This window comes from Salmo salar, chromosome ssa04 (genome assembly GCF_905237065.1).
Source record: "Salmo salar chromosome ssa04, Ssal_v3.1, whole genome shotgun sequence".
In the NCBI taxonomy this organism is placed as follows: Eukaryota; Metazoa; Chordata; class Actinopteri; order Salmoniformes; family Salmonidae; genus Salmo; species Salmo salar.
Genome location: NC_059445.1, coordinates 22,009,523 through 22,025,544, shown reverse-complemented (window position 1 = coordinate 22,025,544; position 16,022 = coordinate 22,009,523). Strand labels below are relative to the sequence as shown.

At 44.2% G+C, this 16,022-nt stretch overlaps 2 protein-coding genes across 3 annotated transcripts in view; both read left to right on the top strand.

Moving 5' to 3' along the window:
* The window catches only part of LOC106602561 (sorbin and SH3 domain-containing protein 2), an 81,830-nt gene extending 80,181 nt beyond the window's left edge, over positions 1–1,649 (top strand). The window contains exon 26 of the mRNA XM_014195264.2: positions 1–1,649. This exon is cut by the window's left edge and continues 888 nt beyond it. The gene's annotated coding sequence lies outside the window, so the exon portion shown is untranslated.
* A 1,872-nt stretch (positions 1,650–3,521) lies between these two features.
* On the top strand, positions 3,522–15,181 carry pdlim3a (PDZ and LIM domain 3a). 2 transcript variants are annotated; one of them, XM_045716197.1, is made up of 7 exons: positions 3,522–4,061; positions 8,194–8,345; positions 9,017–9,101; positions 9,355–9,542; positions 11,790–11,914; positions 13,125–13,236; positions 14,768–15,181. In XM_045716197.1, the coding sequence occupies exons 1-7, from the start codon at positions 3,873–3,875 to the stop codon at positions 14,955–14,957; spliced, it is 1,041 nt and encodes a 346-aa protein (XP_045572153.1). In that variant the 5' UTR covers positions 3,522–3,872; the 3' UTR covers positions 14,958–15,181.
* Positions 15,182–16,022: the final 841 nt, after the last annotated feature.

Sequence of the window (16,022 nt, the reverse complement as noted above, 5' to 3'; positions counted from 1 at the left end):
CCACAGTATTATTAGTACAAAAATCTTCATCAGATGTTACATTTCATACACCAAACACAGGAACACTTCCCCAGTGAAAATGATGATGTGTAATCCATGATACCCGAAAGTGTTGCTGGATACCACAGGATAGGGTATGACATGTTTGGAGGCAAATGCATTGATATTGAATGCATATATGAATGCATATATCTCTCCAGAGCCTTCTATTCGCACCGGAAGGTTCTGGATATCTGCCCGCTATGGGTCTACAGTCAATTCCAGTTTCTCATTATAGTGTTTGCTAACTCCTATATGGATGAGTTATTTCAAATGTGGAATTGTCAATCGTTGATATTTTTATTTTGAACCCTTCTGTTTGAACAAGTACAGTACATTTTGTACTTTTGATGGAAAATAATATTTATAGATTTGGGATTTTATTGATTGGTTGACTTGGCATTTTATCCCTTTTCTCACGTAACATTTCAGAGTACACTACGGATTTTACAAGTGAAAGCTAGATTGGATTGTCGATAGGGCTTTAGGAGTTTGATACCGTTGGAAAACCATATGCAAAAGCAACTAGTTTTCCCACTTTTTTCTGTATGTATAGATGTTTATAATGGGAAAAGTATTGAATATTGATAAAACGTCATTTAGATGTCTCCGTCCATAGATATAACTCATGGAATGGAAGGAGCAACATCTGTTTCTCAACTTACTTTGTGTACTTTCTTTTAGTTGAAGTGGCCTAAGGTGAAGTGTACTTTTGGCTAATTTCAACCAGAGCAAATCCCCTTGTCATGTTTAAGATAACGAGACAATAGCCAAAAAATGTGTTCCCAGTCGAGTCTGACATTTTACTTTTGTCAATATACAACAAACGTTCAGGTCTCAACAATAAAACAACCCTCCTTTTTGAAATGGTGTTATTTTATTCTATGACGAGGTTTTCTTTTTACGATTGCTGTTGAATACCGTATTAGGAATGTTGCCACATTCATTGCCTTTGTCCAAATGGGATGTTTTACTTCACTCTAATATAATCAGATAAGCAGTGTAAATGAATTTGGTTGAATTATACAGTTATGTTCCTGGAGTTGTTTTTTTTCTCTATAGGTAATTCTGACGGTGACCTTTTTTTACTGTCCGGGATGAATGAAACGATTAGAGTGTCACTGCAATAGCTTATAACAATGTATTTGAATAACATTTATTAGGCATACTTTTTGTGTTCAATGAATATGATTTATGACATTTGTTTTGCCTTTTTCGTGGGTAAATGAGTATGTATTCGTATAGGAAGGACACTGACCGCAGAACAGTCGTTTAAGCACCTTAATATGTAATTACTTTATTTTTGGTTTCTGTTTTTGATTGGTTTTGTTCTAGTTTATTTTTCTCCCCATCCCCTTTTCATTCACTCTTCCCTGGGTCGTGTTCATTAGGCACCAAAAGAAAACGGACTACCTGGACATGTCCAATAAGAAATGCACATTTTCATGTTCTGTTGCAAACGTTTCCCGTTGCTATCCCTAATGAACACGACCCTGGCATGTGAGAGCACTGCGTGTCTGTCGGCGTTGTTGTTTTTTTTGTACGTCTTTTGTATGGAGCTGTAAATCGATGACACGATCCACTGCTTTATAAACTCTTTTCTCACCCACCATCAGTTTGGGTTGCCTTTCTTTCTGCTTGTCATTTTTTCACACCACCTCTTCCTACATCCACCTCATTCGCCTCAGACAGCCATACCGCCATATCCCTATGGTGCAAAATTAATAAATAACGTTTATGCAAAAACAGAAAACCTTTGTGGTGGACTACACTACTTTAAGGTTCTCTTTATGAAGGGTACCTTAATGTAAAGTGGTACCTTGTAGTGTTACCAGGGATAACCGCTCTGGAGAACAAAATTGAGTATAAGGGAATTTAACGTTTAAAATATTTCTAGTCTGACTTTGCTACCACTTTCGGGGACTTTAAAGGTTTTGGACTGAAGACATGGAGGATCCCCGCTCACATTGGAGTTGTTTTATATTGCATCTGAAAGGCGGGCCTACAAGTGTGGACTCTTAGCTTTGTCCAAATGTAAACTCAAGTGGATGCATTGCAATGAAGACATTCTTATTACAAGTCTTTCTGCTTTAATTTACGATTTTTGGTGACTGTATTCCTAATAAATTCTGCCTGATAATTTCAATATTTTTTCTCTCTTTGGAAAGTCTGAAAGCAGGCGGACTTCTTTTCTCACTGGTGTGACAAAAACATGGTTATACAATAGTTAAGTAGTGCTGTTGTCCATGTAGGAATGACTGTACATTTGATACTGTATGAAATTAAACGGTATTTATCCAAAAAACATAATTTGCCCCGGGATACTTCAACTGGTGACTCAGAATAAAGACAAAGGAGCCCTTTGTTGCTGGGTAAATCTGATAGATTTATTGATGGGACAAACAAACAAAAGGGTTATGTTTCGGCATAAATCGTCTCCATCATAGCCTTCTGTTTAAGCTGGGCTGTAGCGCGTTTGGGTATACGTCTTTTCTATTTGTAAACTGAAAGGTTAAAGTTCACTGCCCCAATATGTATTGGACTGTATTGTTGAATCACGATTTGAAGTGTGTTCTATGTGAAGTAGGTACGTATTTGGAGACGTGTGTGTGTGTGTGTGTGTGTACGTACGCTCCTTCTACATAACACACACCATCCGAGACATCCTTCATTTGTGTAGGAGTCAGCTCCTCCCTAAACCTGTCCCCATGGCAACTGTACAAACAAACCCGGACTGATAGGTCTTGAAGGAGGTATGTTAGCAGTTTCAGGAGATCGACACTGAGGGGAGAACGAACGACTTTAACGTCATCATAATTGGCCATCCGTTGTTTTTGTTGGCTTTCTTCCTCCCCGTTGACATTATGGAAACAGGCTTAATGCACAGGGGGTGGGCTGACAACTTGAATAGATTAGGTTGTCTTGCTTCAATGCTTACTGTGCGTTAACGTTGTTACGCACATACACACATAAGAACTGCTTGTGTTTGACGGATGAGTTAGTTGCATTAGATGTTCTTGTAACGGTTTCAGTTAGGCGTGAGCGAGAGAAAGAAAAAGTGCCTCCGCTAATGGGAATGTAAACACCTCTGACCTCGTTTCTGTTTAATACTCACTGTGTGGAGATAGAGAAAGAAAGAAAAGTAGAGAGAGCGAAACGTTCAGAACAGAATGGAGATTGGCTCATGTCCAGATCAGACAAACAGAAAAAGAACGAGAGATCTCGAATTAAATGAAGAGAGCGAAAGAGAGGCTGGGAGGAGAGCCCTAGCTCTGGGCCGCTCCAGATCAATAGGGCCTGGAATGCTGCTGCGCCTGGGGGACCTCCAGGGCCTGAGCAAGGAGCTGCGCCGGCAGACCAAATAAGGGCAGGAGCCGCCGGAGGGGGGAGGGGGGGGGGGGTCAAGGAGAGACAAGTGGGCCGCATGCTCACAGACACTGGCCTATCTCCGCTCTTCCCCTGGATGTTCATAGGCATACAGGTGGAGCAAGAGAGCGAGACACTGCTGGAGAAGAATGACGCTATGTGAGTTGGATGAGTTGAAGTGTAATGAGTATCATGTTCAGAAACAGCGAAAGAGCTACTATGTCCGAGAAGGAGGTGGAAAAGAGAGGGAGAGAGAAAGTGTGAGAGAGAGTGAGTCCAAACAGAAGTAAAGGAAAACAGCGAGAAAGTGTCACCAGCCAAAAGAGGAAAAGAACAAGAGAGAGAGGGAGAGCTGCCTCTGGTCCTGAGTCGGGCCAATGACTTCACTCAGGGGTGGGGTTCCCCCCCCCCCCACCACTCCACTAGTATAAAAGGGTACATGACTAAGTTGTCCCGCTGCTTTGTTTATGAGAACCCTGCTGTGTTTGGGACACACACACACACACCAGTGTACTTCCAGATACAGGAACAGAGACACGGGGACAAGGGACAGAGAGGGGGACATGCCACTGGACGTTGTCCTAAACGGCCCGGCCCCGTGGGGTTTCCGACTGACCGGGGGAAAGGACTTCAACCAGCCCCTCACCATCTCCAGGGTAAGAGCATGTGTACCTGATACTTTCAGACTGACAATGGGTGGGTGATTGTGTGTTTACAGTATGTGTTGTATGTGTGATGTGTGCTCGAGCATCTTCGAGCGGGCCTGGTGCTAGGTGTTTGTGTGGGTGAGGAGCCAGTAGTAGGGAGGTGTGTGTGTGTGTGTGTGTGTGTGTGTGTATGTGTCTTCCTACAGTGAACGCACACAGTCCGATATACAGTACTCAACCGTTCCACCATTGTGTTCTGCGTGTAGAGGGTTAGGTTGATCCGCTCTGTCTTAGCCTATGGTGTGCTCCCCCCTTCCCCCTTTCTCTCGCTCACTGCCAGCATACTTGGCTCACCTTCCCTTTACCCTCTTGTCTCAGTTAAGTAGCTGCCCTAGGATGAGAAACAGCATGGAAGAGCTCAGTGTATTAAACCTGACTGACTATGCAGTAATATTTCCAAAAAGGCTGCATCCCAAATGAAAACATATTCCCTATATCGTGACTAAGGCCCATAGGAATCTGGTAGAAGAAAAAAAAAAAAGTAGTGCACTATAAAGGGAATAGGAAGCAATTTGGACACGGTCGTTCCCTAACATAGAACAGCCCAGATACTTCCAGTGAAAGATCATTGGATTGTGAATGTGTGTTTTGGGGATGTGTGTTAAAGCCTGATACAGCAGGGGTCTTTCCATGGGGTGGAAGGCTGGGGGATCATCCACACACACACACACACACACACACACACACACACACACACACACACACACACACACACACCCGTGTTCCAGTAAATATCTGCAGCTTAGTTTGAAATAGCTGTTTGCATCATCTACTGACACACACACACACACACACACACACACACACACACAGCAGCTGAATGAACGCAGACGGCCGGGAATGGATTAATAGCTGGTGATCAAAGCGCAGTCTCCTGGCTAGGCTTCTAGGTTGAGTTATTCAGAGAATGCCCTCCATTTAGCTCAAGTCAAGACATTAAACTGTGTGTGTGTGTGTGATCAGCAGCATCATCGTCATCATGTGTTTGTGTTAGCATTGTGTGTTTGTTTGTATGTGTGTCTGTCTGTCTCTGTGTGTGCGTACATGTTGGAGTTTTTAACGTTGGCAAGGTGCGTGTCTTTGTATATGTGTGTGCGCGTGCGTAACCATAGGAGTATCAGTAATCCCTGTCGTGTGTCTAAGTTTAGGCCTGACACCAGGGCCGGGGGCTAAAAGTTACTGGGGAGATCTGTGAATCACCGACCCTTGGGGGCCACTACACACCTGTTGTGTGAGCAGAGAACCGCAAGCTGAAGGAGAGAGTCAGGCAGGCGAGGGGAGGGACAAGTACTGGGGTCTCTGCCATGATGTCAGACAAGTGTTGATTATCAAACAACTTTTCAAAGGCACTGCAGGTAGATGATGCCCCTAACCACAGATCTAGGGTCAGATTACCTGATCCCCAAGCTTAACCTTAACCATCAGGGGGATGAAGTACAGTCTGAGTCAGTTTCAGTCACTTTTCACTTTTTTCCCGCTGATTGATTTAAATCTCCTCACTACCCTTGACCCTGTTCGAAGGGCTGCTCACTTGTAATGAGATTTAGCCACTGCCACATTCCTCTTGCTCGCAGAGCTTGAACCCCGACCTCGACCTTGTCTCAACCTCTTCTTCCCGGGCCATTTTGGTCAAAAACATCCCTTTCTGCGGGTTGATTTTGTTTCCAAATGAAAGTGTAAACTATCTCCAGGACGGATGACGAGTGGTGTTTAAATTAGCTGCGGCCGTGCATTTTTGGCTGGGACTGGAAGCTGAGTAGGGAAGAAACTAGGGGCTGTGTTCAGTAGCGTGTGTACAGCATAGCAAAATAGAAATTAGTAATGGTAGTAGGTCTCTGTTTCAAATCGTTGCTTTCTCCCTCCTGAACACAACCCAGGTGTCCATCCACGCAGGAAACTTTTGGCCCTAACCCTTCAATGTTTGCAGATCTGAAGAGTCTGGGTAGGTTCCAGTGTAGTGGAGGAGCTTCCGCCATATTGCTTTCACCTTACAGATCTGCAAACGTTTAAAGGGCCAAATGAAGGGTTAGGGAGCGATTTGTGACTGACTGTTGGAATGGATAGGAGAGTAGTAAAAATGATGCACATCACAGGGAGATACAGATGGTTGTCTAGGAAAAAGCCAAAGTTTAAAATGTTCATCCTGGGTTATTTATAGGCCTATGAGTTAAGAGCGAGAGAGAGCACGAGAGAGAGAGAGCACGAGAGAGAGAAAGAGCACGAGAGAGAGAGCACGAGAGAGAGAGAGAGAGCACGAGAGAGAGAGCACGAGCTCAAATACCAGTGAGGGCAAGGCACTTTATACAGAGAGAGAGAGAGGTTTACCTCCTGACTTTATACACAGAGAGGTTTCAACCATCTACTTTGGAGGCCAGGACACTGTCAAGTAGACAGGCTACTAAAACAAACTGCAAAATCTGCAACAGAATCTACTTTTGAGTTGGAGTTTTGGTATTGCTTTTAATTTGTGTGAACATACATAGCATATAGTTGTGGGTTGTTGTGCACAAAATGCAGCAACCCTATCAACAAAATTGGGTCGTCAAAACATTGCCTTAAGGTAATTTCATGAACAACCTTCTCCCAATCTATATGCAACGACGTGTTAGGAGGAAATAGAATCATGCAAATCTATGCTTTTATTTGAGGTTCTTTCGACCAGAAGTGGTTAAAGGTTGTCTACCTCACTAGAAGTGGGCCTACAGTTAACCTAACGTATCAATTAGGCCCAAAGAGATTTGTTCAACTACAATCAGTCACATAGATGATGAGGTGGCACTGATATAGGGCAGGCCAACCTAACTGCAGACAGATGATGAGGTGGCACTGATATAGGGCAGGCCAACCTAACTGCAGACAGATGATGAGGTGGCACTGATATAGGGCAGGCCAACCTAACTGCAGACAGATGATGAGGTGGCATTGATATAGGGCAGGCCAACCTAACTGCAGACAGATGATGAGGTGGCACTGATATAGGGCAGGCCAACCTAACTGCAGACAGATGATGAGGTGGCACTGATATAGGGCAGGCCAACCTAACTGCAGACAGATGATGAGGTGGCACTGATATAGGGCAGGCCAACCTAACTGCAGACAGATGATGAGGTGGCACTGATATAGGGCAGGCCAACCTAACTGCAGACAGATGATGAGGTGGCACTGATATAGGGCAGGCCAACCTAACTGCAGACAGATGATGAGGTGGCACTGATATAGGGCAGGCCAACCTAACTGCAGACAGATGATGAGGTGGCACTGATATACAGCAGACCAACCTAACTACAGACAGATGACGAGGTGGCACTGATACACAGCAGACCAACCTAACCTGTGTTCATTCATTATGTATACATAGGACAGTACATGCCTTTTGAAGTGCCATTTGATTACGATGAAGAAAGAGTGCAAGATGGAGGGAGAAGGAGAGAGATGGAAGGAGAGAGTGTTAGAGAGAATAAGAGAGGTGGAGTGTGAGACAGAAATAGGGAGAGAGATGGGGAAGTGAGGGAGGGAGGGGACAAGGGAGGAAGGGAGTGAGATGGAGATGGCATGCTTGTGCGGTGAGGTAAGAAGGATATCCCCATGTTGTTTGTGTGACTACGGAACCACACAAATATGGCACACATTTCTGCCTGGCTAATAGTAGATTATTAACAGCAGCATGCACCTGCTCCTTACTGATCTCTCTCTCTCGCCCTCTCCTCTCTCTGTCTCCATCTCTCTCTCCATCTCTTTCTCTCTGTCTGAATGATCGGGTTTTACAAGTCATACCGAGTTACATACGGGAGAGAATCGTAAAAATGTACCTTGGCAGCAGCCGGGGTTCTTACTTCAAGCTCTCTCTCTCTCTCTCTTTCTTTCCATCTCCCTCTCCCTCATTCTCTCAGTTCAGTTCACTTTCTAAGTATGAAAAGTGAAGACATTGGCTTACTTCACCAAAGTAAACGAAGACAACACTAATAACGGCAACCGTTATTATAATAATTTGTGACAATGGAAAGAATAATGATCAATCGCATGTGTCACCGCTCTCGTTCTCTCTCTCTCTCTCTCTCTCTCTCTCTCTCTCTCTGGGCAGATCACTCCCGGCAGTAAGGCGGCGGTGGCCAACCTGTGTCCTGGTGATGTCATCCTGGCCATCGAGGGCGTCCCGGCAGAGGACATGATGCACTGTGAGGCCCAGAACAAGATCAAAGACGCCATCTACCAGCTCATCCTCACCGTCCAAAGGTCAGGGGTCACACTGTGGGGGTCACACTACTCACATGCACACACAGGAATACACACACGGATATCAGCCGTCTCACGTAAACACATACACACACATACATACATGTACGCAAATACACACGCGCCTCTCACATAAAAGCACACGACGTACAATTGAGACAGGTGTACAAACATCACTGACACAAGTGACTGCCAATGAAGTAAACAAACTGTCACTGGTTGGGTGTATCCTATGACACACATAGCTAGTCAAACACACTTTCATGTTTGATTAACTACAGAACTTACTTGATGAATCCCAAGATATCTTTTAACACACACGTAGAACTTTCCGTCTTATGTAGAATGTTCCAGAGCTGGCAAAAGACGAGCTCTCGCATTCCTGTTCTTTGATTTCATACCCAACAACGCCAAGAAAGGAGCCACACACACCCACTCTCTAATACAGACACACTTATGCACGCCCACGCACATACTCACACACACACTTTTATACTGTTCACACACCAAAGGAAGTCTATAAAGTTGGGTTTGATTTATGAGTGCTCAGCGCACCGTGGCCCAGCCGCCATGTAAACTGATGTATGGTCTGTGGTCATAATCGTTTCACCTGCGGTCGAGGGAGTTGACAGTGAGCTCTTGTTTGATCGTGACCCGATTCTTGTTCCCAGACCAGAAACCAGGCTATGGTCGCCTCAAGTCACGGAAGACGGGAAAGCCAACCCGTTCAAAATCAACTTGGAGGCTGAGCAGCAGGTGAGAGCTAGAGGGAGAAGTCATGTGGATCTCATTAGGGGGTCGAGAGAGAAAGACTGTGTGTGCGTGAGTATATGTGTGTACCTGCATAGCTTGTATGTGTGTATTTGTTTGTTTTAGAAGTCTATATATATTTGTGTCCGCACCTGTTGGTGTTTGTGTGTGTAATTACACATTTCCAACTAGAAAAAAAGACTGAGAACATCACATAATGCCTCCTTGTCTTTTTCTCTCTCTCTCTCATTCCATTCAGGAGTTCAAACCCATTGGTACGGGTCACAACCGCAAGGCCCAGCCCTTTATAGCTGCAGCTAACATCGACGACCATCGTCAGGTGGTGAGCACAGCCTACAACACCCCCATAGGCCTCTACTCCTCAGGCAACATCCAGGACGCCATGCACGGACAGATGAGGGGCCTGGTCCAGGACAAGCCAGAGGGGTGAGATGGTCGGTGGGTTGATGGGTGGTTGGGTGGGTGTCTGTCTGTCTGTCTGTCTGTCTGTCTGTCTGTCTGTCTGTCTGTCTGTCTGTCTGTCTGTCTGTCTGTCTGTCTGTCTGTCTGTCTGTCTGTCTGTCTGTCTGTCTGTCTGTCTGTCTGTCTGTCTGTCTGTCTGTCTGTCTGCCTGCCTGCCTGCCTGCCTGCCTGCCTGCCTGCCTGTCTGTCTGCTTTCAATCCGGCGGCATGGTGATATCAGTAACGCTATATAAGCTTCCACTGTCGTCTTCTATGAAAGCTTCTGTTCATTTGTTTCTGCCAGAGTTTGGTTACTGTAGTTAGCACTATTCCAAAACACATACAGTGCATTCGGAAAGTATTCAGACCCCTTGACTTTAATCAGCACAACAGTTTTCAGCTGCGCTAACATAATTGCAAAAAGGGTTTTCTAATGATCAATTAGCCTTTTAAAATTATAAACTTGGATTAGCTAACACAACGTGCCATTGGAACACATGAGTGATGGTTGCCGATAATGGACCTCTGTACGCCTATGTAGATATTCCGTAACAAATCAGCCGTTTCCAGCTACAATAGTAATTTACAACATTAACAATGTCTACTCTGTATTTCTGATCAATTTGATGTTATTTTAATGGACAAAAAATGTGCTTTTCTTTCAAAAACAAGACATTTCTTAGTGACCCCAAACTTTTGAACGGTAGTGTGAATATAAAAAAAAGAATGGTCCACAACCCAAAGGACATCCAGCCAACTTGACACAACTGTGGGAGTCCACATGGGCCAGCATCCCTGCGGAACGCTTTCGGCACCTTGTAGAGTCCCCGCCCGATGAATTGAGGCTGTTCTGAGGGCAAAAGAGGGTTCAACTCAATATTAGGAAAGTGTTCCTAATCTTTTGTACACTCAGTGTATATATACATTTAAAAACTGTGTGGTTCGAGCCCTGAATGATGATTGGCTGACAGCCGCGGTATATCAGACCGTATACCACGTGTATGCCAAAACATTTATTTGTACTTCTCTAATTACACTGGTAACCAGTTTATAGTAAGAATAAGGCACCTCGGGGGTTTGCGTTGCGTCATGCATAAGAACAGCCCTAGCCGTGGTATATTGGCCATATACCACAAATCCCTGAGGTGCCTTATTGCTTAAATATAGCATATTCAATCCATGTTTAGTATTATAGGCCTGTTGATCTCTTTTAGCAAACTCTGATTAGATCACTTGGTGTTCTGGCTATGGGCGGTGACTATAAAAACAGTTGTGTATATGAAAGGCGTCTGCACACTCATGCTTCATCACCTCTAACCTCCTCTCTCCATTCTCCTCCCGTCCATTCTTCCTCTCTGTTTTTCCCACTCTTCACTTCCTTTTATGGATGTCTGCTGATGCCTGTGTTATGTGTGTCTCTGTCAGACCTGGGTTCAAATACTATTTGAAATATTTAAAATACTTTGAGTGCTTGCTCTAGCCTGCCTGGAGTACCACATGGGTGGGGTTTGCCATTTTGGGACTATTTTATTGGTCCATGGAGCCAGGCAAGCTCAATAAAGCACTGATAATGTATTTGGAAATGATTTCAAATAGTATTTGACCCCAGGTCTGGTCTCTGTAATGTCTGGCGAGGCTCCTTTTGCTTGATGCGGCCTACGATAACCAAAAGCCTCAGGGCCCTGTAGTGAGAGTGCCCCAGATGGCAGGCATCATTTCCCTCCGTGACTTACAGCCCGTCCCTAAACCTGGAGCTGCGGAGGTCTGGACCCCCAGGCCTCAATACGACTCTGATGTTAAATCTGATATGGAGGATAGTGTTGTTATGACTACACTGGTGTCTGCTGGGCTAGATGAACAGTGCTTCCCATGGTAGCCGCAGATCTCGGATGGAATAGGTGGAATCGATGTCGATTAAGGCAGCCCCCTGCACCTCTCTGATTCAGAGGGGTTGGGTTAAATGTGGAAGACACATTTTAGTTCAATGCATTCAGTTGTACAACTGACTAGGTTTCCCCCTTTTTTTCATCTCCACAAAATGTGGGATATTTGTGTGTGTGTGTTTGTGAGTGTGTGCCGCATCTGTTATTAATGCTCACCTCTGTGTCTGTGTATTTTTGCTCATCTCTCTCTGTGTGTGTGTGTGTGTGTGTGTGTGTGTGTGTGTGTGTGTGTCTGTGTGTGTGTGTGTGTGTGTGTGTGTGTGTGTGTGTGTGTCCGTCTCTGAAGTAGCAAGACGCTGAGCTCCATCGAGGAATCTGATGTGTACCGCATGCTCCTGAAAGACCAGGAGGAGCCCCAGGAGCCCCGGCAATCAGGTTCCTTCAAGGCCCTGCAGGACTTCGTCGACAGCGACGGTCAGTTCTCCACTAAGTAGCTTCTCTTTCATTATGATATGGGTGGGTAATGATATCATCATTCAGTGTGGATTCCAGGCTATAATGCTGCAGTCAAGACGAGCTTCACGGTTGCATATAATAATGTATTATTTCTTAATGAGACATATCTAGGACGAACCTGTCGGTGTTGAAGCCATCGTCAGTGTGGGCTAGCTCTCTCCCACTCACACACTTCAGGACCTATAGTTGAATTAAAACCTTTAGCTATCAACATGGCATACATTTTGACCCCGAGAAAAAACTATTGGAAAGAGCCACAATCAAAAGGAAGATATGACTTGAAATCAGTATTTTGTTGGCCATTAATTTTATAAGACAAAGTAGAAGGAGATCATTTAGAATGCACGTTGTTCTGATCTTGGAAAGTGGGTATACAAGGAGTGAACTCTATATACAAATGAATTAGTAGAGAAGAGATTACATGTCTAGGCTTTGGTTCAGCAGGCTAACATGTTCACCTTGAGTGGTACTGATGACCCAGGTTTGATATCTTTACTTGTTGCTTATTGTAAAGGGTCTTTGGGTTTTAGAAAAGTGCTATATAAGGCCTATGAACAAAAATATAAACGCAACATGTAAGGTGTTGGTCCCATGTTTCATGAGCTGAAATAAAAGATGCCAGACATTTTCCATATGCACAAAAAGAGTATTTCTCTCAAATTCTGTGCTAAGGTGTCATCATCAATATACTGTGCTATGGTGTCATCATCAATATACTGTGCTATGGTGATATCATCAATATACTGTGCTATGGTGACATCAATATACTGTGCTATGGTGATATCATCAATATACTGTGCTATGGTGTCATCATCAATATACTGTGCTATGGTGATATCATCAATATACTGTGCTATGGTGTCATCATCAATATACTGTGCTATGGTGATATCATCAATATACTGTGCTATGGTGTCATCATCAATATACTGTGCTATGGTGTCATCATATCTGTGACATCATATATGTCTCTAATGCTCTGCTCCCTTTTGTATTTCAATATTAAAATAATTTAATATACTCCATGTACAGTATGCTCCTAATTTGTATCATTTGTTTGTATGCTTTGTCACAAATGGTAACCTATTCCCTATGTATTGACCTGCTCGAAGTAGTGCACTATATAGGGAATAGGGTACTAATAGTGTGTGTCCCATGTGTTGTCCAGGGACTCGCCCCATGGTGACGAGGACAGTGAGAGCGCCCATGACTAAGCCACCGCCGCCCACAGGAAACCTGCAGAAACTGCCCATGTGTGACAAGTGTGGAAACGGCATTGTGTGAGTACTTCGAAGACAAAGCTGCTCTGAGAATGTCATATAAAAAGTTGGTATTGAGTTGCACCCATTTCTTTCAGTACTTAAAAGAAGAGTTACAGCCTGAAATCCAGAACCTGTTTTGAGATAACATTCCACTCCTTTTATTCTGTGTCATTGCCAAGAACAGGAGGCTGCTGAGGGGAGGATGGCTCATAATAATGGTCAGAACTTTTGATGTCTTTGATACCCTTCCACCAATTCAGCTCCGGCCATTACCACGAGCCAGTCCTCCCCAATGAAGGTGCCATCAACCTCCTGTGTTGCCAAACAGTATCTTTCTTCTACAGAGGGTTTGCTTAGTTGTGTTAATCATCGGTGTTTGGTCAGACAAAGAGTGGCAAGGAGTATAATGATAGCAGAATCAAACTGCTACCCAGACCAGAAGAGTTACACCTAAAAAGTTCTGCCAGAAACTAGTCTCCTCTTGAAGGAAAAACACATTGACAAAAAAATAATAATAATAATCAGCTAGAGACCAAAATTATGTTAATTTAAGGCCTAATGAAGTCAACAAATTACAGGACTAACAGATAGAGATCATTGATTTTGATTGACTGGGGGGGGTTTATCGCATTATCAAAACATTTCTGAGCAACAATTAAGTATCTAACTGTGATTGTTTTCAATTAAAATAGTCATAATAAACTCTTAGTAAAGAGGAATTTCTCACGCAAGAATTTTGTTAGGACTGTCTGGGAGTGGTCTGATTGGGGAGGGGAAAACTGAAAACTAGCTTTTATTGGCAGAGAGGTTTGGAAGAGCCAGGCCAAAACTCCAGTGAAACAGGCTGAAATTTCAGGCAGTCTTTTCAAACAGCTCTTACATTAAAAGGGCATTATCATAATGTTCACAATTTGACAGTATTATTCCAACCTCATAGTGTGGAAATGTATATAAAACATAGGGAAATCACATGTTTAACTGCACTGGGCCTTTAAAGGGGAAGTTGGAATTTGAGGTTGTACTTTTTAATATTTCTAACATGTTTCTACCAGTCTTTAGACTAAAGACTGGCATACGAGAAATATGTATGAGAAAACTTGTTATCGGGTGAGGAGCAACATAGCTGACAACAATGTACACTGAGAACACCTGCTGTTTCCATGACATAGACTGACCAGGTGAATCCAGGTGAAAGCTATAATCCCTTATTGATGTCACTTGTTAAATTCACTTCAATCGGTGTAGACAGGTTAAATAAGGATTTTTAAGCCTTGAGACAATTGAGACATGGATTGTGTATGTTTGCCATTCAGAGGGTGAATGGGCAAGACAACAGATTTAAGTGCCTTCGAACGGGGTATGGTAGTAGGTGCCAGCCGCACCGGTTTGAGTGTGTCAAGAACCGCAACTCTGCTAGGATTTTCACGCTCAACAGTTTCCCGTGTGTATCAAGAATGGTCAACCACCCAAAGAACATCCAGCAAACTTGGGGGGGGGTCAGCGGTAACTTTAGCCTACTCCTGTTGTTAACTCTGTTGTTCTTCTATAGGGGCACAGTGGTGAAAGCGAGGGACAAGTTCCGTCACCCTGGCTGCTTCGTGTGCACCGACTGTGACGTCAACCTTAAACAGAAGGGCTACTTCTTCGTGGAAGGCCAACTGTACTGCGAGACCCACGCTAGAGCCCGGACGAGACCCACGGAGGGCCATGACCTTGTCACCGCTTTCCCCTCGGCATAGGACCCTTCTCACACACACACACAGCACGCACCAGCCTAAAAACTCTGTCTGCCAGTGAGGCACCTTTGATTGTAACTGTTTGTGTCTGTGTTCTCCTGTGTTCTCTATTGTCTGTATGCTCTGTTTTGCACAAATCCTGAGAGTGCATTTGTTTGTGAATACACTTACATGTATACTACTCTCTTCCTTCAAATAAAGGGGGTTTTAACTCCATGTTGTGGAAATGCCTCATATTGTCTTTCTCTTCATCCCTTTCCTGAGCTGGCTGGCTGACTGACTGACTGACAGGCAGACACACTAGATGAAGTGCTGGCACGTTACAGTGTCACAGAGGGCACTGAGAGCCCCTCAAGTGGGGGTGGGGGGTGGGGGGGTGAGGAGCTGTGAATGTGTCACCTTCCCAGGGTCAGCTGTGCTTCCTCACGGGGTGTCACGGTGGGCATAAAGGGTACTGTCTGTTTACGATCTGGGGATTTGGCATCCGGCCAGACGGTGAGCCTCAGTGAATGAGTTGTAAGGTCAGCAAGTGTTTGGGTGACAGCTGAAAGGGATGAACGCGAGGACGGACAACTGTGATTAGAGAAAAACGAATGAGATAAAAAACCTAAAGTTACATGTCTTCTGTTGGTTGAGCTTGTCACACACCTGCTATGTGCATGAGCGGATCATTATGAGATTGTGAGGAGTCATGTTGCTGAAGTGAAGTGAACCTAATTCAAGTCGCTAGCCTACATTATTTCAACCTTTATCCCGAAGAGACTTTACTTTCCCCTAGTGTTCAGTAGCCATCCCAACAGCTGTGTGGGTGAAGAAATGAATGGATATGACGTAGTAGTCTGAAAAGACATGTTGGTCCTGGATGTGTAAATTAAGTCACAATAACAGTCAATGACATTTTGTTTTGCGTGCTCTTTTCAAGAAAGTTAACTCAGAGAGGTGTTATGAGGTAAGTCGACAGTGATGTAGCCTATATCCCTCCACCAGTTGTGAGAGGCCTATGAAACCGGGCCTGGCTCCAATAATAACCCAAAGACCCCAGCTAAATAATGTACCATCGGCCCAATG